This window comes from Erithacus rubecula (assembly GCF_903797595.1).
Source record: "Erithacus rubecula genome assembly, chromosome: 27".
Lineage (NCBI taxonomy): Eukaryota > Metazoa > Chordata > Aves > Passeriformes > Muscicapidae > Erithacus > Erithacus rubecula.
In genome coordinates, this window is record NC_136679.1 from 1977972 (window position 1) to 2004926 (window position 26955).

The window sequence follows — 26955 nt, forward strand, 5'->3', positions numbered from 1 at the left end:
CAATATATTTTTCGTTTGAAGTTATTTTGATAAATGGAAAATTGTTTTTTCCTTTGTCCTGGCTTAATTATATCATTGGATTTGTGAACTGAAATGTGTTAATTTTTGATTTATCCGCACCCAGGAGCATGGGGTGCTTTTTGGGGCAGAAAAGAGCGGAAGATCAAAGGTGTAAGTGAAGCATTTCTGTGGAAATGAGCTGATAGCCTGGTCCCAGTGACTCAGGGCAGTGAAGGAGGATTAGCTCCTTGGCAGCTGTTTATGTACAGTACATAGCCCTGGACAGGTGAGGTTTCATAGGGAAGAGCTTTGTGTGTTTATGTTCTCAAGAGGCAAATGTAAACTCCTGGGGCTGAGAATCCAGGAGTGGCACAGGGGCCTCTCTATGGGACAGGGAACATTATTGGCACAGGGGGGTTTGAGAGAGAGGGAGATCATTTCAAATATATTCCTACTGATAAAATATCTTGGCTTGCTGTTGTCCCTGGAGATGTAATCATTCATAGGATGTGAAAAATATCAAATAGGCTTCTTCAATTTATTTTTTCTTGTTAATATATTGTGAAAATCAAATTGACACTTCTTATTTATTTGAAAATCAGGTTTTAAGGAAGTGAAGCTGCTTTATATTTGTGTGGGAGTTCACATTCAGAAAAGGCATGCTGAACTAATGTCTTAATGCATTTTATAAACCTATTACTTTTTTATTAGTGTTGGATGCAATTATACATTCATATCAGGCTGATTTGATTTTTTTTCATCAAGGTACTTGGTCACTATGTAAGTAAACTGTTCTATATTGTGACTTACAGATTTTTATTAATGCTTCCCCATAAAAACAACAACCACAACAAAAGGTTTTATGTTTTGGCATTTTTTAATCCTTCTGGAGTTTTGGGTGAATTAGATCAGATTCTTTATAAATCTTTTAGTTTTGGCATCAGCTCCAGTGAACTCAGAGATATCTTTTCTGTGGGTGCCATTTATATCTTCTCTTCAATCTCTCTGACCTCAGAGGAGACAATCTTGCCATCAACCACCTCCTCAACTATTGTCTTGATCTTCTTAAATTTACTAGATTCTGTTAAGGAAAATTGAAAAGAGAAGTAATTTAATGCAATGTACATTGACAGAATTAATGTTACTTGGGAGCCTCAGTCCCCCTGTGCAGCCAGCAGGGAGAAGCAGATGATTCTGCAGTTCTCCAGAGGGGAACTCAGTAAATCTCTGTTGTTCTTTTGGCTCTCTGAGGACTCAACAAATTGCAGAATAGGTAAGGAGAACCTGTGATTTTACACCTGAATTGTATATATAAACCCAGGTTTGTATATTCCCCATAGGCTAACCATACAGTTGATTGCTTTCTTGATGTGAGATTCCACTGGCTGATTATTTGCTCTGAAGCTGCAGTTTTACATCAGGCTATTTAATCCATAACATTTCAATAGGCAGCTATCAAAACAGAAAGAAGTTGGTGAACATACCTTTTTCAGCCTCCGTTATCGACGCTATCGCTTCCAAATCCCTGTTCAAATTGTAAAATAGAAAATGTAAATATATGGCAACTCATGTATTGAAGAACCACCTTTGTGCATTTCCTATGTGTTTGATCAGGACAGCTAATCCCCTTTCATCAAGGTATTTAATCAGGAGATAACTCAGTGAAATGAGTTTTCTCAGGTAAAGTGAAACTTGCTAAGCATAAGCTGTAGGTGCAGTTAATCTGCAGATTCATCTCTGCAATGCCAGGACTTCAGCTCACACAGGTACACCCCCATCTAATTCCTGAGCCAGAACAGCTGAACAGGTAGAATCTGGGGGAAGTTCCACTTTCTGCTTAACCCATACAGACAAGTTGATTGAAAACTGCATTACTGGTGTTCCTGGCATGTGAACATCCACCCAGCTGCCCAGCTCACAGCGTGACACTCTGCAGGCTGGGAGAGCCCACCTCAAAACTCCACAGCAGCTTCAGCAGCCCAGCCTGAAAGGCAGCCTGCTCTGATTCTTTGGCTGAGAACTGGGCAATGGGCTTCCCCACCCCAAAGCAGCTGGAGAGAGGCAGATTTGACACAAAACCCAAACCAACACTCAGAGCCGTGTGCGTGCTCACCCGACTTCCTCTCCCTCCAGCAGCCGGCGGTACGTGGCGATCTCCATCTCCAGGCGAGTCTTGACATCCATCAGGATGCTGTACTGACTGTTCTGAGCCTCCATGTCAGCCCGGAGCTGCCTCAGCTGGGCCTCCCGACTGGAAATTAGTTGCTGTATCTGGTCAAGCTGGTGACTGTACCGTGCTTCTGTTTCAGCCACAGAGGCTTCCAGGCTCAGTTTCTATAGTCCATGGGAAGAACAGTGATATATTATTCAAAGAATACATTTTTCTGTTAAAATAACATTTTGATTGTAAAGCCCCTCATTCCTCTATTTATCTGTGTAACTCTCTGTTATCCAGAGAGTCTTTACTTTGCTAGTCTTTATTTTGCTTTTTGTGGCTTACCATGGACAGCAGGGACTGTAATTCCAGCTCCAGGCTCTGGGAGACCTGTCTCCGTTCCGTGACCTCTTTCCTTTGGCCCTCCAGCAGCTCAACATTGATGGCAACTTCCTGGTTCAGCTCTGCTATCTGGAATGAGGAATGGAGAGACTGTGAACTCCAGCCAGGCATGACTGAGGCTCTTGCTGGTGTTTAAACAGTTGACTTTACCTCATTTTCATAATGTTCTTTGGCTTCTTGGCGGTACTTTTCTGCCATTTCTTCATATTGCTTTCTCATGTTTTCCATAATAGTTGCGAGGTTGATGCCGGGAGCGGCATCCACTGCCACGTTCACAGAGCCGCCGGCCTCTTTGCGCAGCCTGGCCCGATCCTGCAGCAGTGGGGACCGTGTTAGAGCAGCTGCCATTGGACACAAACTCAACATCTACACACAGACAGCTAATCCTTAATTGTACCTTGGGGCAAGGCAACTGAATCACCTTGTAAACACTGTTTACTGCGCCTTGTCTTAGAAGAGTTTGAATACTTTATAGCAATAAATGTTGTATCATAGATAAATATATCATGAAAATGGTTTCCTCAGAACCTAACCTGTGGAATGAGGGCAGAAGTCATGCCTCCCGTTTGAGTACATTTTGAGATAGTAATTCTGTAAAGTTTTCTTAAAGAAAGCATTCACCCCTTCGTTCCTGGAATGGAGGAGTTTTCAGCCTTTGATACCTGACACCTTGAATGTCCCTTAGTGCCACACATGGTTATACAGCTTCCAGGAAGGATAGAAATGCTTCCTAGTGAGGTTGGTTGTGTTTGCCACTCAAAACCCCTCTCCCTGGCAGTGGTCAACTGCTCTCACCTCCTCGTGGTTCTTCCTAAGGAAAACGAGCTCCTCAGTGATGCTCTCAATCTGGGACTCCAGGTCAGCTTTTGTCAGAGTCAGGTCATCACGGACACGGAGCAGCCCAGTGATGTCGCTCTCCACACTCTGCCTGAGCAGGTGCTCATTCTCAAACCTGTACAATGCAGTGCCTTTTGTCATCATTGGAATACAACAGTTTGGAGTAAATGTTAGAATCAGTAACTACCACGGTCATTGTGAAGTGTTCTTAAGTTAATTTTTTCTTAAGTTAAAGTTGGAAAATGTTCACTTCTTGGCACCGATTCCACTAAGGGGAAGCTTTCCTAAATAAGAGGAGCATCAAAGAGAATTGATCCAAAATCATGGTACTTACTTCAGTCTAAAGTCATCAGCAGCCAGCTTGGCATTGTCAATCTGTAGGACAAGCCTGGAATTTTCCATCTGGGCCTCTGCAATCTAAAGAGAATGGTGGACTAGCATTAAAACTTTGCACAGAAATTCACACTTGATCCTTTCTTGGGAATGAATGCTGTAAATGGACTTCATCCTCCTTCACTTCAGCTGTCTGTTGGTCAGCTGGCTTTAAGCTAAATTCCTTCTGAAGTGCATGAAAGGAATTAGGGATGTCCAAAAGACAAATTGTCCTGCCATAAAATAAGTATATCAAATAGTTGGGATGAACTGCACTCTGAAGGGATCTGCTTTTAAGTGTTGGGAAGTAGAACTGATGAAAAAATAAAAGGGAAAAGACTGAAGGAAGTTCTGGAAACATGATTTGACACACCTGTCAGTTGATTGTTGGGAATATTTCATTGTTTCTGGTAGTAATTTACTATTTTAAATAGTGGTCTTTAATTTTTTTCTGAGTGTTTGCCCTTCTTTTCTAAAAAACCACTTTGAAATAGACTGTTGCTAAACTATAAATATGTAGGATTACCATTAGTACTTTGTCTAAAGCCACCTAAGGCAAATATCATAGAACTAGTAAATTTTGAATCACAGATTTTTCAGGTATGAGATTACTCTCATCTGCAGGCATATGTCTGGTATTACAAATGATCAAAAATAAACTTTTTCTTCGGAAAAAAATTTTCTACAGCAGATTATTCTCTATCTCACTGATAATTGCAATTCCTATGATTATGGAAGGCTCTGTAATCTCTTACCTTACTTCTGAGTTCTTCAATTGTCTTGAAGTAGGAGCTGTAGTCGTGCCCTACGCTCACAGTGTTCTTCTCATACCATTCCCTGATCTGCCTCTCGATCAGGGTGTTGGATTTCTCCAGGGAGCGCACCCTCTCCAGGTAGGCAGCCAGGCGATCGTTCAGGTTCTGCATGGTGGATTTCTCATTGCCGGCGAGCAGCACGTCACTGCCAGTGATGCTGAGCTGGAGGCCCCCTCTGAGGCCAGAGCTGCTGCTGGTGGATATGCGGGTGCCATAGCCCCCAGCTCCCCCATAGACACTGGGTGCCTGGATCTTCTGCACGGACATTTTCCTGGAGCTCAGACTGCTGATGCTGGGTGCAGAGGGCTGGACACGGCTGCTCGAGCTCCACTGGATGCTGCTGGCAGAGAATGCCATTGTGCTCTTTGTCTTCTGGCCTGAGGCAGGTAAAGCAGCACAGATGGGGATGGTAGCTGGGAGCTGAGTGTGCCCTGTGCACCTTTATACAGGTCCAAGAGGAAGCACAGTGACTGCAAACCCCACCTATGTTGACGCAGAGTGGCACTAGTATCAGCACAAAGAGCACACAGGATATTGCTCCCACTCCCCATAATTTGAAGGGGCTCTCATCTGTTTGTCTGTGTTTGAGGAACACTCCCTGGGTAGTTTGCTTGCTTTGTTATTTTGTGTAACAGATAAACAGAAAATGATCTGTTGAATCATTTATAACCCTGTACCTGCAGCCAACCCTCTCTGAAACCCTTTGGAACAAATGAACAAGTTCTTAGCCCTCTGCACAGTGCATGAATTTAAAATGAGAATTGCCTGTGTGTGGCAAGACACTTAAAATATTAATATTTCTGTTGAGTAAGCAGTAACTTGGGCCTCAGGACAGTCTAGAACAGTTTACAAATTATTAGAAATGAGGCTATACTATTATGTGGCTTCATTTCATAGTATGCACAAACCAATGTCTGCACTGTCAGTGAAGAGTGGAGGCTGTTGCCATCAGCTTGGATTGTATATGCATTTGTCTGCTATTAGAAAACCCTTGCAAGTGGAATTTGAGCTTTCAGTACAGCTGAGATTGAGTGACAAAGGTATTTCTTTGTCCTTAAGTGAGGTAGGAGGAATGAGAATATTGGAAACTTTCACAGCCCACTGTGTTTCATGTCTGAGATGCTGAAGTCCTCCAGCAGAACAAGCCTCCAGCACTCCTGTTTGGCTGAGGTTGAAGCAAAACAAGTTTCCCTCCTGCCTCATCAGAGACCTCCAGCTAACAAGTGCCATGCTAAGGGATCTGTCCCCAACCCAAGGGCTGTGTTATTAACAGGAAACCAGCTGCCTTTCCATGGCATGAAGAGACTCAACAATCCTACTGCTGATCATGTGGAGGAGGCTCCTGGGCTGACTGTGCTGTACCCTTGATACAGAAAGTGAGAAGAAGAGAATGGAGAATTTGTGCAGCAAGGGAAGAACCTGACTTCCTGAGGACTTGTTAGTGCTGCAGGAAGGGTGGCAGGTGTGTGTTGGGACAGTGTGCAGCTCCTGGGGCATCACATTGAAACTGCTTATGTGTGTTACTGGTGCTGTCAGGTAGAACAATGAGCACACATGGCTTGTGTTAGTGAGAGCAGCTGCTGTACATACTGATCTCCCACCTTGGGGCAAGGAAATTGGTGAGACACAGAGCTTTGGAGGCACTGAAATGTGTATTTGGAGGCACCTTCAACTTTCTGAGAGCACCAACCCAGAGAAGCTGGGTATTTGGGAATACCCAATAAATCAGGGAATCAGTACTGCCAAGTTTCTAAGTGACTGTCTAGGAATTAGTCGAACTGGTCATGGCTCAAGGCAGAGAGTTAAACTGTTAAACTGTTCTGGAAACACAGCTCCCAAACCAAAGCAATCAGTGTGCAGGACAGGACTTTTTTTTTTTTTTTTTTTTTTTTTTCTAGGAGGATACTGTGGAGTGTCTTTAGACCTTGAACTTCTTTGGGTGTAACTTGCAATAAAAAAACCATTATGAGATGTGAAACCAAAGTACACTGGCAAATTACACATTTAGTGTGCCATTACAGAGACTCAGGGTGGGTTGTCTTTTTTCCACTGGAATTATTCAGGCTGAGTAAGAATTGCTCATTTTAGTAGAGCAGGGTCTACACCTTTAGACTGTAAGAGGCACACAGAAGAGATCCTGCTGTTCTTACATCCCTTGGCTCTGTATCTCACTGCCTAGATCTCTGCAGGATTGTGTGGCAGTCTATTTAAGAGCAAACATTCTACTTTGTCTTCTTAGTATTAAAATTACTTTCCATGCTATCTTGGTGATATTTTTTCTAAACATCATTTGGAGGTTTTATTTTTTTCATTTAGTGAGCAAATGAAAAAAGAAGTCACTGATCTGAATTAAGGTGAGCATCAGGCTTAGGTCAGACATTTGCCTTGTGTTATGGCTCTGCTGCTTTTGTTCAAGATGAATTATTTATATTTATATAATTATTTGAATTATTATTTTTATTCCAGCAATTATTTCCTCTAGACTATTCAGCAGAAGCATCCAAGATGTATGCAAGAGGAAGCAAGGAGCAAACTTGACATACAAAGATACAAGGCTGAATTTTCTTAGTGTTTTTTTTTTAATTCTCATCCCTTGATTGTTTACTGACAATTTCTCTGGTCTTATAATTTTCTGCATGCTTCTATCCTCTTCAAAAAGCTAGAATATTTGCAAGAATACTTGCTAGGGTCAGATTAGATTCACATCAGAGGAGGGGTTTGCTCCTGCTTTTGATTCAGTACACTCTTTTCCATGGTTGTATCAGTCACTGGAAAGGGCCAGAGGGAGCCCTGAAGCTGCAGCCATGGCAGTGAGGGCAGTGAGGCCCCAGCCAGGCTGGAGGGTGAGGGGCTCCTTAAAACATCAGCTGGGAGTGGCCCTGGTGTCCTCCACCCCTGGACTATGCCCAGGAATTATCTGCAAGAACATGGACTGCCTCTTTTTTTTTGTTTATTTTTTATTTTATTGATTGTAAGAGTAGGTTATCTAAATAGATATTGGGCAACCTAAAAATCTATTGTCCAGTACTGCAGTTTTGTCAGCTCTGAAGAAGTGCAGTAACAGTTTGCTGGTGCTTTAGCTCAGCAGAGCAGTTTCAGCTGGGAGCTGAAGTTGTGGGAGCTGTAGAGGACAATCTGTGGGTTCACACGTAGCATTTCCCCTCAGTGACATGCTTGGTCAGAGTGGATTGCCTATAGACACAATAAAACATTTATAGCAACACTAATGAATTGTTTGATTTCCTGAAGAAATGTCACCTGTGTGACAGAAGTTGAATGTGCATTAGAGGGCCATGGAGATAAGTTCTGCAGGGCTCTGATAATGTGGATGCCATTCCAGCTGACTCACCTGTGCTAACCAGCCATGGGCAACCTGTCTGGAGAGTTCAAGGAAAAATGACACACCCAACTGTGGGTCTGTGTTTTTGCTGCCTTCAGGTGGAACAGATGCTTTTTTTTTTTTTTTTTTGGCTGACATAGAGACTGAAATAAAGCAAAGTCTTTTAGTTCAGTCTGTAGAGATGATCCATTAGTTGGTCCCTGTGTTTGGTTGAGCATCATAAGAGTTTTATTCTGAATCTACACTACAGTCCTGAAAGGACATTGCTGTGCAAAGTGCATTCAAGAGAGATGCTTCCCATGGTTCATGTTCCAGCCTTATTCCAGTATTCAATATTTCTGGGTCTGAGATATTCCCCTCCTACCTTTGCACCTCCTGTTAATGCCAATGCCCATGAAGCCTGCTCTCTCCAAAGAGCAAAGCAAAGTGTTTTGTGCTTTGCTGAATGGGATCAGAGGAAAGTTTTGGATGATGTCACCAACTCAGCAGGATTCACCTAAGCCCTGAACATTTGCAGCTCAAGATCTTACACTGTCTGCCTCACGTATTTTTTTCCCCTCATTTCCCTCTCCTTTTTATCTTTTGTCCAATGAAAATATCTCAGTCATCAAACCACTGCATCTTATTTCTTTCTGCTTGGAGCTTTGACCAGAGGGGTAAGTTAAAACATTACATATTTATGGTACTTAGAGAGGTGTTCCAGCTCCTGGAGTGGTGCATGAGGCAGTGTGTGGGTTCCATCCCTCCCCAGCCACAGGTGGAAAATGAAAGTCAGGAGCTGCCTTTCCTGTCTCAGCTGCTCTCCTCCAACGGGATCAGATCTCAGTGCCAACAAAAACAGCTCCAGGCCACACAAACGAACCTTCATTTTTTCTTCCCCAAAAGTGCCATTAAGATCAGCTCTAACACAGGGCTGCTGGCAGATCTCTCTCCCTTGGAAAAACCCTGTGCAACTGAAGTGTCAGGGGAATGAGAAAACCAGTGAACTGGAGAGAATTTCAGCCTACTGACTCTCTCAGTCCCATAATGCTGGAATAGTTCAGTGTCCATGAAAAATATTGCATATTTCTGTGATTCAAGAGGCAAATACAATTTTTATGGCCCTGTGCAAATATAGGTGCACACTGATCATACAACCTAAAAGATGCATACAAACACATTGTATTGCATATATTCATATCTGTGTAGATTTTTGCTAACTTTAAAAAAAAAAAAATCTTGCAGTTCTTGAGGATCTCACTTTTGTCACACTTGGAGCCCCCAGATAAGAAGAAAACTCATTTTTTCCCCCAGGGTAAAATTGCACTCATGGTGCCAGGAGGTGCCTGGGCAGAGGCACAGCTGCAGCTTTTTGTTTGGGGACTGCTCTGGAATATCATCCTTGCATCCCAGCGATCCCACGGCATCCCCACTGCCGGGGTTTGTACCACCAGGAGCAAACTATGGTCTGCTTAGAACTCAAAATCCCCTCCCAGCATCAAGATCTTTGTCAGGAAAGCAGATACCAAAAAAGCCAAATAAAGGAAACAGGCGGAAAATCCTCCTCTCAGAGGAAGTCTGGCACTGTCAGTGACGTTCATTGCACAATTACCGCAGCAGAAATTTCCAGCTGGAAGTTGTGGCCGGAGCCGCGGAGGAGCGGCAGGAGCCGGGACGGGCTGCGGGCTCCGTGCGGATCTGCCGGCTTGTCACTAGAGGCCACCACCGGCCTTCGGAACGGAGCTGCCTCCAGCCCTCCCCGGGCGCCTTGAGCCAGGGAGTCAAACTCAGAGATTACATAACAAAATGTCTCATCCACTTCCCTGGCCCTATATACACAGGAAGTTTAGTTGCATCGCTCTTGCGGCCAAATGTTTAAGAGGAATATTTCTCTTCAGAGCCACCAGCCGTAATTAAGGAGTTCAGTGCTGTGTGTGGAGTGGGTTTGGAAGCAATGGCAAGAAGAATGGGCTATCTTTCCTAAATTCTGGCATCTGAGTCTTAGAGGACAGGGAGTGTTCATTATCCTTTTGAATTACACCCTTTTATATAACTGGTGCTTGAGTATCTCAATTTTTAGGCAGTGATAAACTGTAGACATTGAAGAAAAGGTTTCTTTGGTTGTGTTATTTATTTATTCATTTATTTATTTTTCTGTACAGTAGCAGAGGATACATTCTCAGAATGTCTTGAGACTGCCTCTTATGAGATTGACCTGGAAGCAGAGCCTGGGTGCTGGTACAGCTTTCAAAAATTAGTCATTTTTCTCATGAATGAGACATAACAATGTGTTTTCATTCTGCACAGGTATGATCACAATTTCTGTCTGCTTGCAGCAGCATTGCAGATTTTCTGCTTTGAAATTGTTCTGGCAAGAGTCACTCCCAGTTTTTTGTTTGATGCATTTAAAGTTGTATTTTCTCATACACTGGTTTGGGGGTACAGAGCTGAGCCAAAGCTGATACTTCTCTAAAGGCATCACACCTTTAACTTCTGTTCTAAGGAAGAACTGTAGTTTGTAGCTACTTCAGCCTGTTTGTTTCTCCATTTCCCTGCCTGCTCCAGCCAATTATACCTCTTAATTGAAACACATTTTTCCAAATTATATTCCTCATTTTTGTTGCTTTCTATAGAGCCTAATTACAGCCCGTCACATTGACTCCTTTGGACTTGTCCTTAGGACATTGGAAAGCCAAAAAATTTACCCCCGAAGTCTATATAGTTATTGAAAGTGTCTTTACCACAGCTGGTGTTATGATTTTATGCCTTTAAGCTTCTGATGCATATTCAGACATTCAAAAAGCAAATTAACATGTCCAGAAGAAGCAGTCCTGCACCTGCCTCACCATTAGGTCATGTCTCATCCTGGCAGCTCCTGCCATAGGGACACTCCAAAAATGTCTGACACTGACGCTTCTATTTCATGGAATTGTTTTTGCAGACAATTGATTTGTGCCAGTCCTAGGCCAGGAGCTCAAGTAGGTCATTTCAGTATAGTCACACAATTAATGATATCATAAAGGTGCAGCTTGAAAAGAATCTAGAATTTTACTGAGGAAACAACACATGGTAAAACTTTTAATTGGGATTTTACCAAGTCAAATGTCCAGGTAGAGTCAATAATTAAGATTCTTTTGTGGTACAATGCAGGACATGGGGGGGACAGGGGGTGCAGCTTCTCCAGCATTATTCTTTTCTTGCTTCCCTGTTTATAGATTCATCCTTTTTCTAAATGATTCATACACAGGAACAGGCATCTCCTAGCAAAACTTTAGAAACCTTTATAGGTCAGGGTGTGGACATTGTGAAATGTTTTACCGGCTCTTCTACCTATTCTCTCTGCTTCAATAGTCCATAGAACTCGTGGGTTTAGCAGTGCTATAAAGCCAAGATTTCTTTTCTTCTCTTTCTGAAATGACTTTGTTAATTTTGCATCCGCATTAACCAGGAAGGCAGAAAGCAAAAAATTTTCATTCTACAGATGTGGCTGTTGATAAATAAGGCTGAACCCCAGCAGTGTGGGGCCAGCTCCCCAGAAGAATGTGTGATTAATAGCACAAACCATGACTGCATTACCTCATCGCACACTTCTTCCAGGGGATCAACACTTCACTTACCAAAGCTGCCTATTGTAATACACCTTAATAAGTTTTAACATTTCTACGAGTGAAATGAGCTGTGACTCATGCCCAGGCTGGAGTGCAGTCAAGGCTCTTGGAAATCATGCAGAGGATTATTCTGTGCAGGACTGCCTTAAATGGCAGGTGAAACTGCAAGGAGCTGGTTGTGAACGCTGATGGTTTCAGCCTCCTTTTATAGGCCAAGTTCCTGTATCTTGTTGGTTTGCAGAAGTGTTGTTGCATCATTCACCTAAGACTGAGAAATGCTGTTCTCTCCTGCTCATATTTCTTTGCTGTCCTCTTCCATTTATGGGAAATAGAATTTATTCACTTGGAGGGTGGTTTTTTTTATACTTTATATTTTTTCAAATTGCACTTTCCATGTGCCTTGTTTAAATGGCACTTCTGTGTGTATGGAATACTGGAGGAGAACAAATATGAGCTGGCAAAGTTCAATCAGTTTCAATACAATGAATTAACAAAGACTTTTTAAAGCCATACATCATCACAGTCCTGAATATTTCCTTCCCTTCAAGCCACTGCTCTGAAATCAGAAGCAGCACCACCTGTGCTCTTACAGTCTCCCAAACACCACAAAGCTGCCAGAGCCACCAGCACAGGGTTCTGTACAGGACTCATTTCAGGCTGTTGGCACAGGTGCATTGAAGAACATCATCTGAGTATGTGCAGGGTCCTGACCAGCCATAAACACTTGGAATGAATTAATGGCATTATCTCTTCCGAGCCATCAGACACTGACAGGATTGCTGTGAGTGGGGAATGGCTCTTCAGGAAGTTGTATTATCTAATAGTTGGGCTAAGTAGAAGCTGTGAAGTGATGGATTCTAATTTAGTGGCTCTCAGTGACTTTCTTTGCAGCCTTGAGCGAGTTATGTCATCTATTTTTCCAATTTCTCAGGCAATAAAAGGGGAATGATAATACTGCCCCCATTCATTATCTCCCTGACTTCATCTCTCAGCATGGTGTGAGAATGTGATGTTAACAGTGCATGCAAGTGGTAAGTATTAGCATCATTATTTATTATTTAGGGTGCAGACCCACCCTAAATACATTAAGGAATGCATAGCTTATCTACCAGAGCACAAATTCAGAGGTAATGAGTAACCACCAGACACAGGGCACACATGGCTGGTGACACAGTGTCATGAGCTGTTCAACACAAAGGAGATCTGCAGTTGTGCAGAGCATTCTGAAGCTGTGAAAGATTCTCCAGAAATAAGCAATTTTTTTCCCCAGGAACAAACAGAATGTGGTGTAACTACTGTTTGTATGTTGAAAGTTAGCTTTGCTCCACTTAGTAAAAGACACTTGAATGGCTGTGTGAGTTATCAGTGCACCATGGTGTCAATAACAGAGTGTGCTGTGAGGATGGTGCTCTGAGCTCTACTGGTCTGACCTGTACAGAGAGCAGCAGCACAGGTGTAAGAGAAGGTTAAAACCATCAGAGTGGTGGAGTGGGAATTCTGCTGCCTCTCAGCAGATGAGAACAGCAATTCTGCTGCCTCTTATCCAGCACCTCTTGGACCATAGCTGAGCGTGACACAGGGAGTGCATCTCACCTCTGCATGAGGGGACACCAGAGCACTGCTCAGGAATGTGAAATAAGGACAGGCGTGTTCCATAAGGCACTTCAATGATTTGCTTTTCCTTCTTCTTTCTTGTAGTTCAGCACAATAACCCAGCACAAAGCACATACTCTCCTTTGATGTAGAAATAAAAGGCAACTTAGAAGTTTTTATAATTATTTGTGTCACAGCGATGTGGCTCTGCTATGTAAATCTGATAAATGACCATATCTTTAAATAACACAGGAAATTGTTTGAGAAGACCTGGGCACATTTTGTCCAGATGCTGCAAACACCAGGTCTGGCTTGTTAAATCTGGTAAGCCATAAGGAAGGACACTCTTAATTAGCCAGGAGTTACTAATCCTGTATTACAAGTTTTACCCAGTTTAAAGAAACCATTAGGTAATCCATCCAATGCTTTTGGGATCTCTTTGTGCAACAAGGGTGGAGAGTTGGGGTGCGGGGGGCAAAGGGGGAATCAGGAGCTGGTTACAACACGCCAGTAGCAAATCACTGTATCACACAAGTGGACTTTGTTCAGTTTAATCTGCATTTCCTTCGAGATTTCCCCTCTCCTTTGTGAGGTCTGTTTCAAAGCAAGGCAGGTAACAGGAGCCCTTTTGTGAGAGTCCACGGTTCGTGGGGATGACGGGGCTTGGTGACAATGTCGCTCATGAATGCGAAACTGCCCTGGACACGCCGACGGTGACTTTGGAATGCAAATCCCTGACACACTCATTATGTTCCATTTGGTCTCTTCCTTCTGCCTTACACTCTTCCTCATTTAAACATCCTAATGATACTTCTCTTTCCCTTGCCCAGATTTTATCTCTGCTGAGCTCTATTGCTGTCAGGGTCTGCTGCTGACTCGGGCATTGGGCTGACCCGAGAAAGGGAGGGAGCCTGAGTCTGGCTAAGGCTGACAGCTCTCCCTGACCTTAGCATGCACTGTAAAACCCTTCCACAGAGACAGTGAACATTCATTTGAGACCAAATAACTGAGATGGTTTCTTGAATTACCTGGGTCATCAAGAAAGAATGAGTGTCTGAAAAAGTACTTACAGGGTCTGAGGGAAAGCATCTAATGATAGTGCTGGAAAATTTCTCTCAAACTGAAGAATAAAGAAACGTTTCTGGGGGACTATTTTTAGTAAAGTGACTTTGCAACACTCCTACTCATAATGCTGTTTTAAATGGTGACATTGGTAAGTTGTATATAGGGAAATTGAATAGTTTTGCTCATGTAAATGTCACTTGTAACTTGTGTCTCCTCTTTTCTTTTTTGTGTTTTTTCCAGTATTGTCCCTCCTGAAACAGTGAGGCTTTGGCTGTCCTGAGCCATGTCAGTGACACTATCACAGTGGACTGGGCATATGTAAGGGAAAGCAAAATCAAATATTCCAAGGACCAGAACAAATAATGGATAAAAATTTATTGGCTGTAGTGAGGTATATGATGAGAGGCATAAGACCAGGAAAAAAGTTGAGAGATTATTCCCCTTAAATTATAGCTAATTTGCATAGCGATAACTGAATCCCAGATGGGTATTCCTGCCCTGGGGAGATGTGCACAATACATCTGTCACTAGCTCAGCCAGTCACTTTAATTCAACAGCTTTTCTTCAGCATTTTCGGTGACTAAAAGCTCTTTAAACTACCAATGTCAGCTATAGGCAGCTGTGTGTGGCACTTGGCAGTGTTGGGCTGCAGCTCGTTTGAGAAGCAGGTTCACTGCAGGACCCGCGTTGCGCACACGGGACCCAGCGCGGCACACGCGGCTCCGGAGGAGCTGCTGCCGGAACGCGCCGCTCGGCACAGCTTCATTCAGGCTTGAGGGGGCAGCTCGTTGACGGTGGAGGACACCACCTCCCCGTTCACACTGTCGTGGACAATCGCTTTCAGCTTTCGGTTGCTCAGCGCGGAGTGTTCTGAAAGAAAAGCAACTTTAATTAGCCGAGGAGCAATGCTGAGATGAGGTGATGCAGGGAAAGCTTCGTTTAGTCATTTGCCTGCTGCCTCCTCGGCGAAGTTTTTTCTGCTTGTTTTACTTCGAGTCAATATTTGTTATTGCTCTGTGTGAGATGTGCTGCCAGAAAGTCACCCTGGGTCTGGTCCAGGTCAGGGCAAATGAATAACAAAGGAACAGCCCAGCCAATGCAAATCCAGCAGATTATCCTGGATGTCTGCAGGTCATGCCCATGCCAGAATATGAGTTTCCAGACATGCAGATTTTCGGTTTGCTCTCAAGCCCTAACGCTGTTTTAGTCTCCCAAGGAGCCTCCTTGCCTCCTCATATCCCAGGAAAGCTTTAGTCTGGAGCCTGAGCTGTGGCCACGTGTGTGGCTGGCAGGGCTGGGGCTCAGGCAGCCCATGGGCTCTGCAGTGAGCCCTTCACAGCAGCCAGGAACCGCTGAAATGCTGCTCAAAGGCCTGGGGGAGCCTGCCATGCACACCTTCCACAGCACTCAGCTGAGCTTCAAACTGCCCTGAGTAAAATTTGATTGGAAATGACAGTAATTAAGAGTCACTACAGAGAACAAAGTAAGGAGATTTTACCTTTAGTTTCAGATTTTCTTGCTGTCCTGTGAAGATAATGAAATAGAAGACAATGTTACACTCATTTCAAGAAGTTACTCACCCCCTTCTCACTGTTTCTAAGGAGACCTCATCCCACTGTGAGATAAAATTTTTAAAAAAGGAAAAAGAATGATGCTTTTATACTTTATATTGTCAGCTTTCCCTTTGGTAGATATTCTCACTGGAAATCATCTCTGTGCACATTGACTACTGCACCCAGGGACAGGGTCATTGGTTCATTGTATTCAGAGTTGCTTGGGCTGATCCCAGTTTGGTTCCTTACAAATACCCTCACACTTGGGGCCACTCTGTCCTGCCTGCCTGCCTGAGAGTTGCAGTTGTAAAGGCTGCTGATCTTCCTTTTTGACTTCATACAAATCAGATGAGAGAATAAAAATGAGGCCAGCCTTCTCCTATGCTGAGATGGCCATGCTGTGGGAATGGAGAATTTTATTCTTTTTTAATAAAATGTTATATTAATTTAAGTAATCCAAATTACATGGATACAAGTGTCTCTGCACTCTAAATGGCTCTGACTTTTTATTATGATCTGTCACATTAAAATACCAACCCTTGATGTACTATGGGACTCACAAGCTTTGATTAAGCATAAACAAACAAACAAATAAATAATCCAAATATGAGGACTCTCATCTGTTCCAGTCAGGGCAGCTCTGCCTTACCCTTCAGCATTCCCTTCCAGCAGCAGGCGGTACGTGGAAATTTCCTTTTCCAGGCGTGTTTTGATCCCAAGAAGAACCTTATATTGGTTATTTTGCTGCTTCATGTCATGACGAGCCTGGCTCAGCTCTTCCTCACACCTGGAGATGATCTGCTGCATGTTTTGAAGTGCAGCAGCGTAGTAATTCCGAGTGTCAGCCAAGGTGTCTTCCAGCATGTGTTTCTGACAGGGCAGATAATACCAAGACCATGATTATTATTTATGTGGTAGATACAACACAGAAATACCAGCAAATTTGGTCTCTAGCTAGAAGATTGCAAAATTAAGGCTGTGGTAATTTAAACACTTATGTATTTGCATAACTATTCTTGTGAAGGCAGCAGAACCACAAAGCTGTGCCGTGTGTGCATGAGAGGCAAAAGTGAGTCATTTATCCCTGCCATATCCGTTCTGCTCAGAGCTCTGCTCCTGAAACTGCTGTCAGTCTGTCTGTTCTGCATGAGCTATCCAGAATTGCTCCAAAGTCTCCAGGTCTCTGGGATATGAGCTTTAACCTGTGTAAGAGCTATGTATTGTTTGTGGAAGTTCCCCTGCAATATTTTTCACAGTTTGTGTATTTCATGCCTGATAACAGGGCTGATAAATATGACTTTTGCATTCTTGATGTTGCTGTCTGTCTTTTGTTTCAGTTTCTGTCTAGACCTGGAGTCAGCTATCCCCTCTCTTCTTCTTCTCCTCCTCCTCATGTTTTGTCAAAAGAAGAGACATAAATTTTTCACTTCCTGGTGGTGGTTGCTGAATCTATTTTGCATATTTTGGCAAAGCTGAACATGATCTATATTCCACTTTCCCTCATACTTTGACAACTGCAATAAAGTTATGCTAGGCTGCTGATTTAAATGGAGAATTGGTCCATGACATCTTCTGAGAATATATGGAATGAGTGAGCAGCCCAAGATGTCTGCAGCAGATACCTTACTAATCTGTGCCTGCAGCTCGATGTCCAGGGACTGCAAAGTCCTCCTCAGCTCCTTGATCTCGTTCTCGTTGTGCTGGATCTGCTCAGGATTAGGGCTTGCTGCTAGGGACATTGCTGCACTCTGTGAACAGCAGCAAGAGAAAAGCTGACAGACTCTGCTCAGGCAGGTACAGCCACAGGGGGGGTTTGCAAAAGAGCAGGGAATAGCTGTTACCTGTTCTTTGTACCAGTTGTCCAGGCTCTGACGATTCTTTTCAATTATGGCCTCGTAATCTTCTCTTATTTCTGCCAGAATCTTGCCTAAGTCTGCAGGAGGGGCAGCGTTTACTTTTACATTGACTTTGAAGTCCTGTGAGGAGCGATTGGCTTCCATATCCTGTTCATGTGTTAGCAGAGGGAACAAGCAAAATTGTTTATGGAAGTAGAAAGTTTCTGAGAGCCACAGAATCCCAGAGAGGTTTGGGGGGCAATTGTTATATATACATTATGTTAACATTATTTGAAAAAAATATATATTTATTATACTATGATGTGACTTAAACCAGTGACATAGTTGCTTCTGTGGCAGAACTCAATAAAAACATGCAAGGAGATATTTTCATAGAATGTTTCTGGAAGAAATGGACTCAATGAAGAAGCACTGACATTTTTTATTTATTTATCTATTAGAAACCCAAAACCTTGATGAAAATCTAACAGTAATTTCATCTTTCTTACCCTTTATGTTAATATTTATGGAACTATAACTAAGTTTACAGGAGAGTAATGTAAAAGTTCTATGTAATTGTTAAAGGAATAATTGGATTAAAGCATATAATTACTGTGTAAACAACATAATTACAGGACCAGTCAGGCAGGTAGGGTAACATTCCTTTCTGTGTAGCACAACCTTTTGTGCCTGGTACCATTTTCAAAGAGCCCAAGCAAAGGAGCCTTTTGGGGTATGACATCACAGAATGCAGATCAGCTGGACACAGGGATGGCTCTGCTTGTCCCCTGTGTCCAGGAACTCTCCTGGGCTGGGAGGGGGTCAGCCAAAAGCAGCTGCATCTGCCCCTGAGCAAACCCTGTGTTTTATTCTCTGCTTTAATAAGCCACAGACACTGAGCAGGACGTTTGGCCCGGTGTTAGGTAATAACTGCAAACACCAGATCAAGCGAAACCAGCATGTTTCAAACAGTGGAATTATAAATGTGGGAATAACAGAGAGCACTGAGTGTAGCTCTGCAGAATTCAGAGTAGTGTGGCTTTTGAGAATTATATAATTACTGTGCTTGGGATTTTGCAAGAATGAGTAATTTTGCCTGACTTTACCAACCATTCTTTTTAATTTTGATCCTTCAAGAATTTGAGATTTGTTTTGTTCAGGTTAGCCTGTTCTGGGTGACCCTGCTTGAGTTTAGTGGGGGGTGGACAAGGGGGCCTAAAGAGATCCCTCCCAACCCTCAACCCCTCTATGCTTCTTTGAGTATGGGAAATGATATATTCAGAACTGAGGAAAAAGTCTGTGATGACTAAAACCCGGCAGCACTCTGTGTATTTATATCTAACTCTTTCTGAGAACATTTCTGTCCAATATGTCAGTTATTATTAGCTGTGTATGACAGATGGGTGGGAGAGACTCCAGCAATCTGTCCTCTCTGAAACCCCAGTGTAATTGGTAAAGCAGACACAGACTTTTTGCCTCACCTGACTCTCATTGGCTGCTCAGAAACAGGATTAGATCCTGAATCATCAATCCTACTTACAGATTGCGGGTCTTACTCAGTTAATTACACGGTAGTAAAGATTCCTGTGATAGGATTTTACCAAGTGGAACTTTTTCTACCTCCTCATGGTCCTTCCTCCTGAGGATGTGCTCTTCTCTCAAGCCTTCAATTTCCATTTCCAGATCTGTGGTGATGATGGTCATGCCATCGAGCTCCTTCCTCAGGTTCTCCACATCCAGCTGCACTCCCTGCCTGCGACACTTCTCGGCTTCGTATCTTTATGAGGAAAGAGAGGACACAGCCTGCATGTTGAGAACTGCCCAGTTCAGGCTCTTGGATAAGAGAACTGAGTCTCTGTAGGGAACTAGAGAGAACAACCAACCAAAGGAACCAATTCTGCTTCTAATATACGTTATTTAAATATTTTTTAAAAATAATTTTAACAACAAAATGAGTTTTATTAGTTTTCCTTTATCCCTTATAACTCCTATGTGGTAGGAAATAAAATTTCTTTTTTTCACTTTTACTAGGTTATGAAAACTTTGAGAATACAATTCTCTGAAAAACAGTATCAGCAAGCACTGATTGCTCTAGTTTTTCCAAAATGGTAACTTTTGAGTCCTTCAGAAAAACAAGAAAAACGTGATGGAAGCCAGCTAATATTCCTCTCTAACCTCCTGCAGTGTCTGTAGTGAGCCAAGGGCAGGGAGATGCTGCTCTGCCTTCCCTTGGGCATGGGAAGCACTTTTGCTCTTCAGCATCTCTCCCTTTAACTCCATGTTTTGTGGGCTCTATTGGTGCTTCTCCACTCACCCAATAAATTCAGTCTGTCTCATCCCTCAGTGTAGTTCCACTGCTTCCTTTTGTGACACTACTAACTGATAATGAAAGACTGGCAGTGCTCAGGGTTTCCAAGTTTGTCACAATTTTTCCAAAAACTGTGATATTTTTTATAGCTGATCACCAGCTGCTAGAAATAAGACAAATCTTCCTGATTCCTATGAAGTCACTTACAGAAGTGTCAAATCTTTTCCTTTGGAAAGACCTGCCTGAAAGTGTTCTGTACAAACATTTTGTCTTTTTAGTCGATCTGAGAATTCTCTTTCAATGTACTGAAAATCAGACTGTGCTGGGAGCCAGTGATGCACCAGCTGTTAATCTGTATAACATCCACAGTGTGCTACCAAAGCAGAAGCTACACAAGGACAGATGTTCCCTGCAGAGCTGGGCACAAGAGGTGATAAGTCCAGGAAACAGATTTGGGCTGGACTGGGAAGTGCAGTACTTAGAGGGGGTAATTTGTAATCCCAGATGACAGTTTTAAGTGCCTTTTGTCACAAGCATCAAGTGTCTGCTGTCAAACCTGCTCATCAGGACCTGCACTAAGTATCATAAACAGGGTGACTCAAGGCTCTTCAGAAATCATTTGTGGGTTTTACATACTTTTGGTTTTTTCCCCCTGTTCACACTGTTTTTATTAATCTAGTATCAGCAGAAAACCTCAGTAAAATCACTTCCCTATTGGATTAGCAAGAAAAAGTAATGTTTAGTTTAATCTTCTCTCAAATCTAATGAGGAAATCAAAGAAGAGCTTACTTGAGCCTGAAGTCTTCAGTTGCCATGTTAGCATTATCAATTTGTAAAAGGATGCTGGCATTGGTGATCTTGCTATCCTCAATCTGGAAAACAGAGAATCCAACAGGAGGGTTGGTGTTGCCATGGGGTGACAGTAAATCATCTGTGCTGGTTTAGCCTCTTTGCTGCTCATAGGAAGCATCTAAATGGTGGAATTCCCATGCTAAGGAGACCATAGGAATAAAAGCAGTTCAGTTTCCTGATTCACCTAGAAGTTTTGCTATTTTTGTCCATAATCTTATTTTACTTTTTTTCTTACTTTTTTGAGGATGGGAAACATCATCTTATTCCTGGCCAGGTAGAGGGTATGAATTCCATTACACAAACTTCATGGTCTATTACAGAATTGTAGTCACTGCCTTCCTCTGGTTTTGAGAGTGGATTCTGATCCTGTTCAGCATTGCTGACAAAGCTGCCTTGGGCATCTTTAGGGCAAATTTCACTAAGAACCATTAAGCTGTGTCTGACTACAATCAAAATACTGGAGTTAATGTTATGCTAAAAAGCAGCCTGTGCATGAACACCCTGCTGAGCTGGGGTTGTGATGCACAGCAGTGATGGTGGCAGCCACTCACTGGCAGGACCCTCAACCCACCACAGGCTTCAGCAATTCCACTGGCATCTGGTTGTTGTGGTCCATTCATTCATCAGCAGCATGGAGTGATTGATTCAGGTGTCTGATTTTGCTTTGGGATTTGAAAATCACCCCGAAAGGTGCAGGATGAAGCACAATTTCATTCCTTTGGTGCACTCGGTGTGCACTGGAAAGGCTCATGTGTCCCTGATAACATGAAATAGCTTTTTACTATAGATCTGAATGTGAAAAGCTCAGTATTCCCTGACAAATCTTTGAAAGAACTTCAGCAGGAACTCATATATAGTTATCATGAAATCATAAGTGCAGAGCATCGTGTCCTTTTCTAACACAGAGGAAAGAGAAGCGTGGTTGCCTTCCCTCAGCATCCACAGAGCAAACCAAGGGGCACTGTAGCTGTAAAGTCATTTACAGAGCTTTCAACAACCTTGGAGTAAATTTCCCACACCTCAATGAATCACAAAGAAACAAGGAAATGACAGAATTCTCCTGAAGTGTCAAAGGTTCACCTCTGTAGTGAAGAAGAAGGTGCTGTGGAATGTTTAACTAATCTGCTAACAGACTGTGCATTCCTGGGCAATTAGCAGCACACCTCGGATACTGCCCTGGGACACAATCGAGGCCAGCTCAAGAACTATAACAATGCCCTGCATGCCTGGCTGCCTGCAATTTGTGACAGAGAAGAGGCAATTCTTGAATCCAGCCTTGGAGAATGTACAAGGCAAGGGGAAAACAACATGAGTTCTTCACTTTCTGCTGTGTGCAGAATTGCTGTGCCATTCTCTGTGTGATCTGAGCACTGGTCAGTGCTTTGCCCACTGCTGTGGTCATTCTGCAGCCAGCAGGGGATGTCACATGTGTCACTTATCTCTTTACAGTCACACAGAATTCCTTACTGCATCCATCATGAACTGTGCCTCTGGGACCAGTCTGCAAACTGCCAGCTTCATTAAGAACTCACACATTATTATATAGGAAATGCACTCCAATTTCTTCTCAAAACAGGGATTTCCCAAGAAGGCTTCCTGCACTGACTTGACCTCTCATGTCCTTTGTCCCATCTCCTGGAATGCTCTGTGGATCACTTTGCTTATCTAGCAGCACAAGGTGATGAACAAGACAGTTACCTGAGGAACAGGTGCTATTTCATTGTGTATCTGGGCTAGGATGGAATCAGGCTGGAACAAGGCTTTTCCTAAAACTTGTTGCTTCATCAGGCATTCATCCTGAATTCAGGTATCCAGGAGAGTGTGGTTAAAAAATATAGGATCCAAATGATTATGCCTCCAAGTTCAGACAGGCAGTGTATCATAGACATTCTGGATTATTGGATATAGGACCCTAAATTTAGTCTAAGTTTTATTTTAGGTGCTAAATTCGTTTCACCTTTTAAATTAACATTTAATTAATTTAATTATGGTTAATAATTAGATGCTATATTTTCACTCATTTTACTGGCAGACATGCTGCAATATTTTATAGAGAAAGTGAAAATTCTGAGTTCAATCACTGAATTGTCACCTGTAAATGATCCTTTCCTGGCCTTTCCTTCCACATCCAGGACAGACACCAGCCTCCAGCTGTCTGTGGCCAGAGACAGCTGTTTAAGGGGTGAGTGTTAAAAATAAACAGTTTGGGTACAACCTATTCAGAAGTGAAGGCTTTAAATGATGCTGGCCCAACCAGCATCATGGTTTTATGCTTACTGTCTTCCTAAATCTGTCTGATTTGCTAATTCCAAATCCACTTGAACACATATATGTTCTTGATGAACAAGTTTTTATTTCTCTTTCTGTTAAAAGCAAAGTGCCCAGGTGGCAGGTCTGGGGATGGTGACCTTTCTTTATCCTTAAAACAGAAGTGGGTGATGACAGTTCTGGCTCTCTGTACACAGGCTGTGGTCCGAGCACTCATCTACTGCCTGGAGGCAACACTTTTAGCTGTGAGTGTGGAGTTTGATTAAGTCCTTGGCCCCAGTCAGCAAAGATGTAAATTAATACCGTTTCCAAGCCTTTTAAAAAAGAATTTCTCAGGGTCTTGGAATGCCAAGTGTTATAAAAAGTGAAGGGCAAACGACAACATTGCTTTTGGAAGAGCTTTGGGTTTTGCCCCATATGGGTATGTAAAGTTAATTACACTGATTAGTCACACATGGTTATAGTGCTAAGGATGTTCATTATGAATACAGATTAATATTATGCTTAAATTTGAAGACACGTGAGTTTGGGAGATTGAAAGAGTTACTGTTGAACATTAATATTAACTACTGGCAAGAACCAGAAATTCTCCTTTTAATTATAGTGAAAACATCCACAAGGAATTTGTCACTGCTATTTTCTTAATTACAATGAAGTATTTTTCCATCTGATTACATAAGCTCATTGGTCCCAAAACTCCTGTAGTTTCATTGTCTGCTACCACAGGAATCAAAGAGCTGGAATGCCCCAGTCTGTCTGGAGACAGCGGCAGCAGAGGCAGGCTCTGCACTCCTCCTGCTTTGTAATTTGCTCAAGACCTGTGCAGTCAAAAAGACCATGTTCTGCCAGCTGCAGTTACTCAAACCCCAGTTTCAGTTCAGAAAGGAACACTTGGCAGCACACAGATCCCTTTATTCTGCCAGTCTCTGCAGAATCCCCCTCACCCCCTTCCAGCCTTTCTTGTACCCAGTCTCCTCCTTGTGAACACAAAGAATGTTTATGCCCAGATCCTGGAACTATCTTCCTGAGGATTTCTAACATTTCAAAGCTTTTATTTATCTTCTTTAAAGGAAAGCCATCAGCATAAAGGAGAACCCCAATTCCTTAGAAGAGCACAGAATGACACAGTCCCAGCTCTGACTTACCTGTCTTTGCATGTCAGTGACGTTTTGCTCGTACTGGTTGAAGTCATGCCTCTTTCCATGAGACTTTGTCCTGTGCCACTCTAGGATGCAACTCTCCAGCTGAGCATTGGCTGCTTCTAGGGCACGGACCTTGTCCAGGTAGGCAGCCAAACGCTCATTCAGGTTCTGCATAGTCTGTTTCTCATTCCCACCCAGGAAGATGCTTTCCCCATAGTGCTCGCCGAAGCCTCCCCAGGGTGCCCCTCCTGCAGCCAGCCAGAAGGGTCTGGCGGAGGAGAAGGAGGCATGTGTGCTGCTGGCACCACCATCTGCACTTGACGCTCTGTAAGAAATTTCTTGCTGGGCCAAACCACACCCTAAACTACCCCTGAGGGACCCAGAAAAAAACTGGAAAGGGCCTTGGCTGGTGCTCATGCTTAGCTCTGTGTGAATCGAACCCCAGGTTTGGCTGTCTAGCACTGAGCAGCCTCTTCGCCTTCCCTGAGCAGCTTTATGCCTTTTCCTGTGGGAGTTTCCCTTCGATGAATGACTACAGCAACAAGATTGTGTCATCACCAAACGTGCTTCCTCTTGGTCAATTCTGAAGCATTTATGAGCCTGCACGCTGTTGTTGTTTGGAATCAGCTACATACCGGGCTGCTTTCCTTTCGCTTGTTTGGGTTTTTTTTTCTTTTTCTTTTCATATGATAATAGTGAGGTGTGGCCAAAATCCGTAGGTGTGGAACAGGATCAGCTCTGCCTCAGACTTCTCTCTAACCCTGTAGTTAGTATGTTATGTTTTCCTGCTCATGAAGGGAATAAATGGGAAGCTGGGGCAGGGATGGGGCTCTGCAGATACTTTTGGGGTAATTCTCAGGCTGTGGAATTACAGAAATCCATGGATCCTCAAATCTGTGGATTCTCAAATGCATTGCATCCTAACAGCTTCAGCCTGTGGGAGATGTGAGGCTTTCATGAAATCATCCAGCTTCTAAACTAAAAAATCTCCAGTCTAGAGTCAGTAATGCCCAGCTGTTCCCTTCAGCTGCCATTTCCAGGGGAAATACATGAGAATTAGATACTTTTATACTGATTTTCTCATGATCTGAGGTGCAGTCCTGTTTCAGTGGTCTTGTCTCAATGGGCAGCAATGTGAAGATTTCTTGCTGTTCCCAGCATTAATACTACTAAGACATTTATCTTAGTTATTGAAAATATTTACACTATGAGTTTGTAACAGCACTCAAAAGATTCAAGAGATTATTTAAAGCTACTAGCCCTAAAAATTGACCTGGCAATCATGCAGGAATAGTCTTTCTCCAAAGTCTCAGATTGTCCTGTTCCTCATGTTGGTAGGGGTGTAGACTGGGGATGGTCCTGTGACAGCTGCTGAGTTTAGTGGGTTTGACTTGTCTTGTTCTAGTCCATGGCTGAAGGATGAGGCAGAGGAGGAAGATTTGGGAAAAGGCAGGAAGCTGAGTGAGCACAGGCTCTCCCAGAAATGCTGCAGCTGCTTTCCTTACCTGGTGAAGGCTGACCCCCTTCCCAGGGTGTGCCCTGGCCCTGCTGCTCGTCCTGCCTGCTGGGGAGGACCACATGGAGCAGAGTTCCACTGTCCCGGGAGGAACACCCAGGGATGTGTTTTCCCTGCTTGTTCCATTTGGAAAGCTGCAGCAATAAGGAGTTGTTGCACTCCAGCTTCCCTGCTACCTCCTCATTCCTGAGGGAGCAGGATTCGGGCTCCTCCTTGTGGCTCGGGCTCGGCTCTGCTCAGAACCTGCTCCTTCCTTTTCCCCAGCTCCCTTTACATTGAGCACATGCTCCTCTTCCTTCCTCAGACACTTCCTGCCGTAGAAATCCTCTTCTTTCTAACTATTTGGGGAAATAAATCACTGAAAATTGAGTTTTCCAGTGAGTACAAGGTTTGGCTCTCCCCAAATATTCTGGTTACAGCCACTATCCATAGCTGCAGCACGAGGTTAGCCCTTCTGCTGGGGAGGGGGATGAACTTGAAGCATCAGACAAAAACTGAGGCCCTAACTTGAAAAGAAACAAACCCAAATTATAATAGAACTGATGACATCTGGCAGATCTCGCCAGATCTGAAATTTCAGATTGAATTTTCAGTTTAGCAAGTTGGTGTCTATGAACTATCACACCAAGATGGAATTACAGATGGATGTACAGAATAGAATGTGAAATAAAATGAATCCTCAGTTTCACCTGAAATGACTCCATGGCATTCCCACCCAGCCTGGCAGTGAGGCTGGCAGTGTGAAAGACCACAGAGCCTCAGTCCTGAGAATATCATGGAATTACCACATCATGAAAACCAGAATTGTATTTTATCTTACAATTCATCCAAAGTAAAGGTGACCTGGGACATGGAAAGTGCTTCCCCTGAAGCTCAGCCTTCCCAAACTGGAACAAATGCCATGCAGTTTTCATCTCCACATTTTGAGGATCAATGACAAAGACCAAACAACTTAAAACACTGACATGACTGTCAGGCTGCAGTGCTGAATTTGGGGTCAGTCACCTCTTTAATCCAGAACAGAGCATGGAAGTGACACTCGGGGTAAGGAAATGAACTGTTGTCAGCAGATGGCACCCTTGGATGGGGACTGCTCTGCTCCCTGGCTGCTGCTCCACAGTCCCAGCTTGCTTCAGCTGGGAATTGTTTTACCAAATTAGAACATGGGAAGCAAACTGAGCTGAATTTCGAGGCTGCCATTTAAATACAGGCAGAATATTTGGATGACTACGTTGTACAGGTCAATGTCCTGCAATAATCACTGAATGATTCAACTCCTCCATGTGGAGTACAAATGGATGGACAGCTGCCTGTG

At 43.2% G+C, this 26955-nt stretch overlaps 2 protein-coding genes across 2 annotated transcripts; both read right to left on the minus strand.

The window, feature by feature from the left end:
* Window positions 1–1915: 1915 nt before the first annotated feature.
* Window positions 1916–4938, minus strand: KRT20 (keratin 20; the record flags this gene model as incomplete). The annotated part of the gene is made up of 7 exons (XM_079327819.1): window positions 1916–2051; window positions 2114–2334; window positions 2501–2626; window positions 2708–2869; window positions 3353–3509; window positions 3729–3811; window positions 4522–4938. The coding sequence occupies 7 exons, from the start codon at window positions 4936–4938 to the stop codon at window positions 1916–1918; spliced, it is 1302 nt and encodes a 433-aa protein (XP_079183945.1).
* A 9973-nt stretch (window positions 4939–14911) lies between these two features.
* Window positions 14912–24627, minus strand: KRT23 (keratin 23). Its single transcript, XM_079328060.1, has 8 exons — window positions 24128–24627; window positions 20652–20734; window positions 19175–19331; window positions 17561–17722; window positions 17342–17467; window positions 16369–16589; window positions 15665–15690; window positions 14912–15036 (listed from the first exon to the last, which is right to left on the minus strand). Exons 1-8 carry the CDS (start codon window positions 24539–24541, stop codon window positions 14933–14935), a joined length of 1293 nt encoding a protein of 430 aa, XP_079184186.1. The 5' UTR covers window positions 24542–24627; the 3' UTR covers window positions 14912–14932.
* Between the last annotated feature and the right edge of the window lie 2328 nt (window positions 24628–26955).

Excerpts from the sequence above, each read along its gene's own strand:
- KRT23 (XM_079328060.1), bottom strand. The coding sequence starts at position 24,541 with ATGAGCACCAGCCAAGGCCCTTTCCAGTTTTTTTCTGGGTCCCTCAGG. Across the intron at positions 20,735-24,127 it reads TCACTGACATGCAAAGACAG|ATTGAGGATAGCAAGATCAC; the intron begins GTAAGTCAGAGC and ends TCTGTTTTCCAG. Across the intron at positions 17,723-19,174 it reads GGAGGAAGGACCATGAGGAG|GATATGGAAGCCAATCGCTC; the intron begins GTAGAAAAAGTT and ends ACACATGAACAG.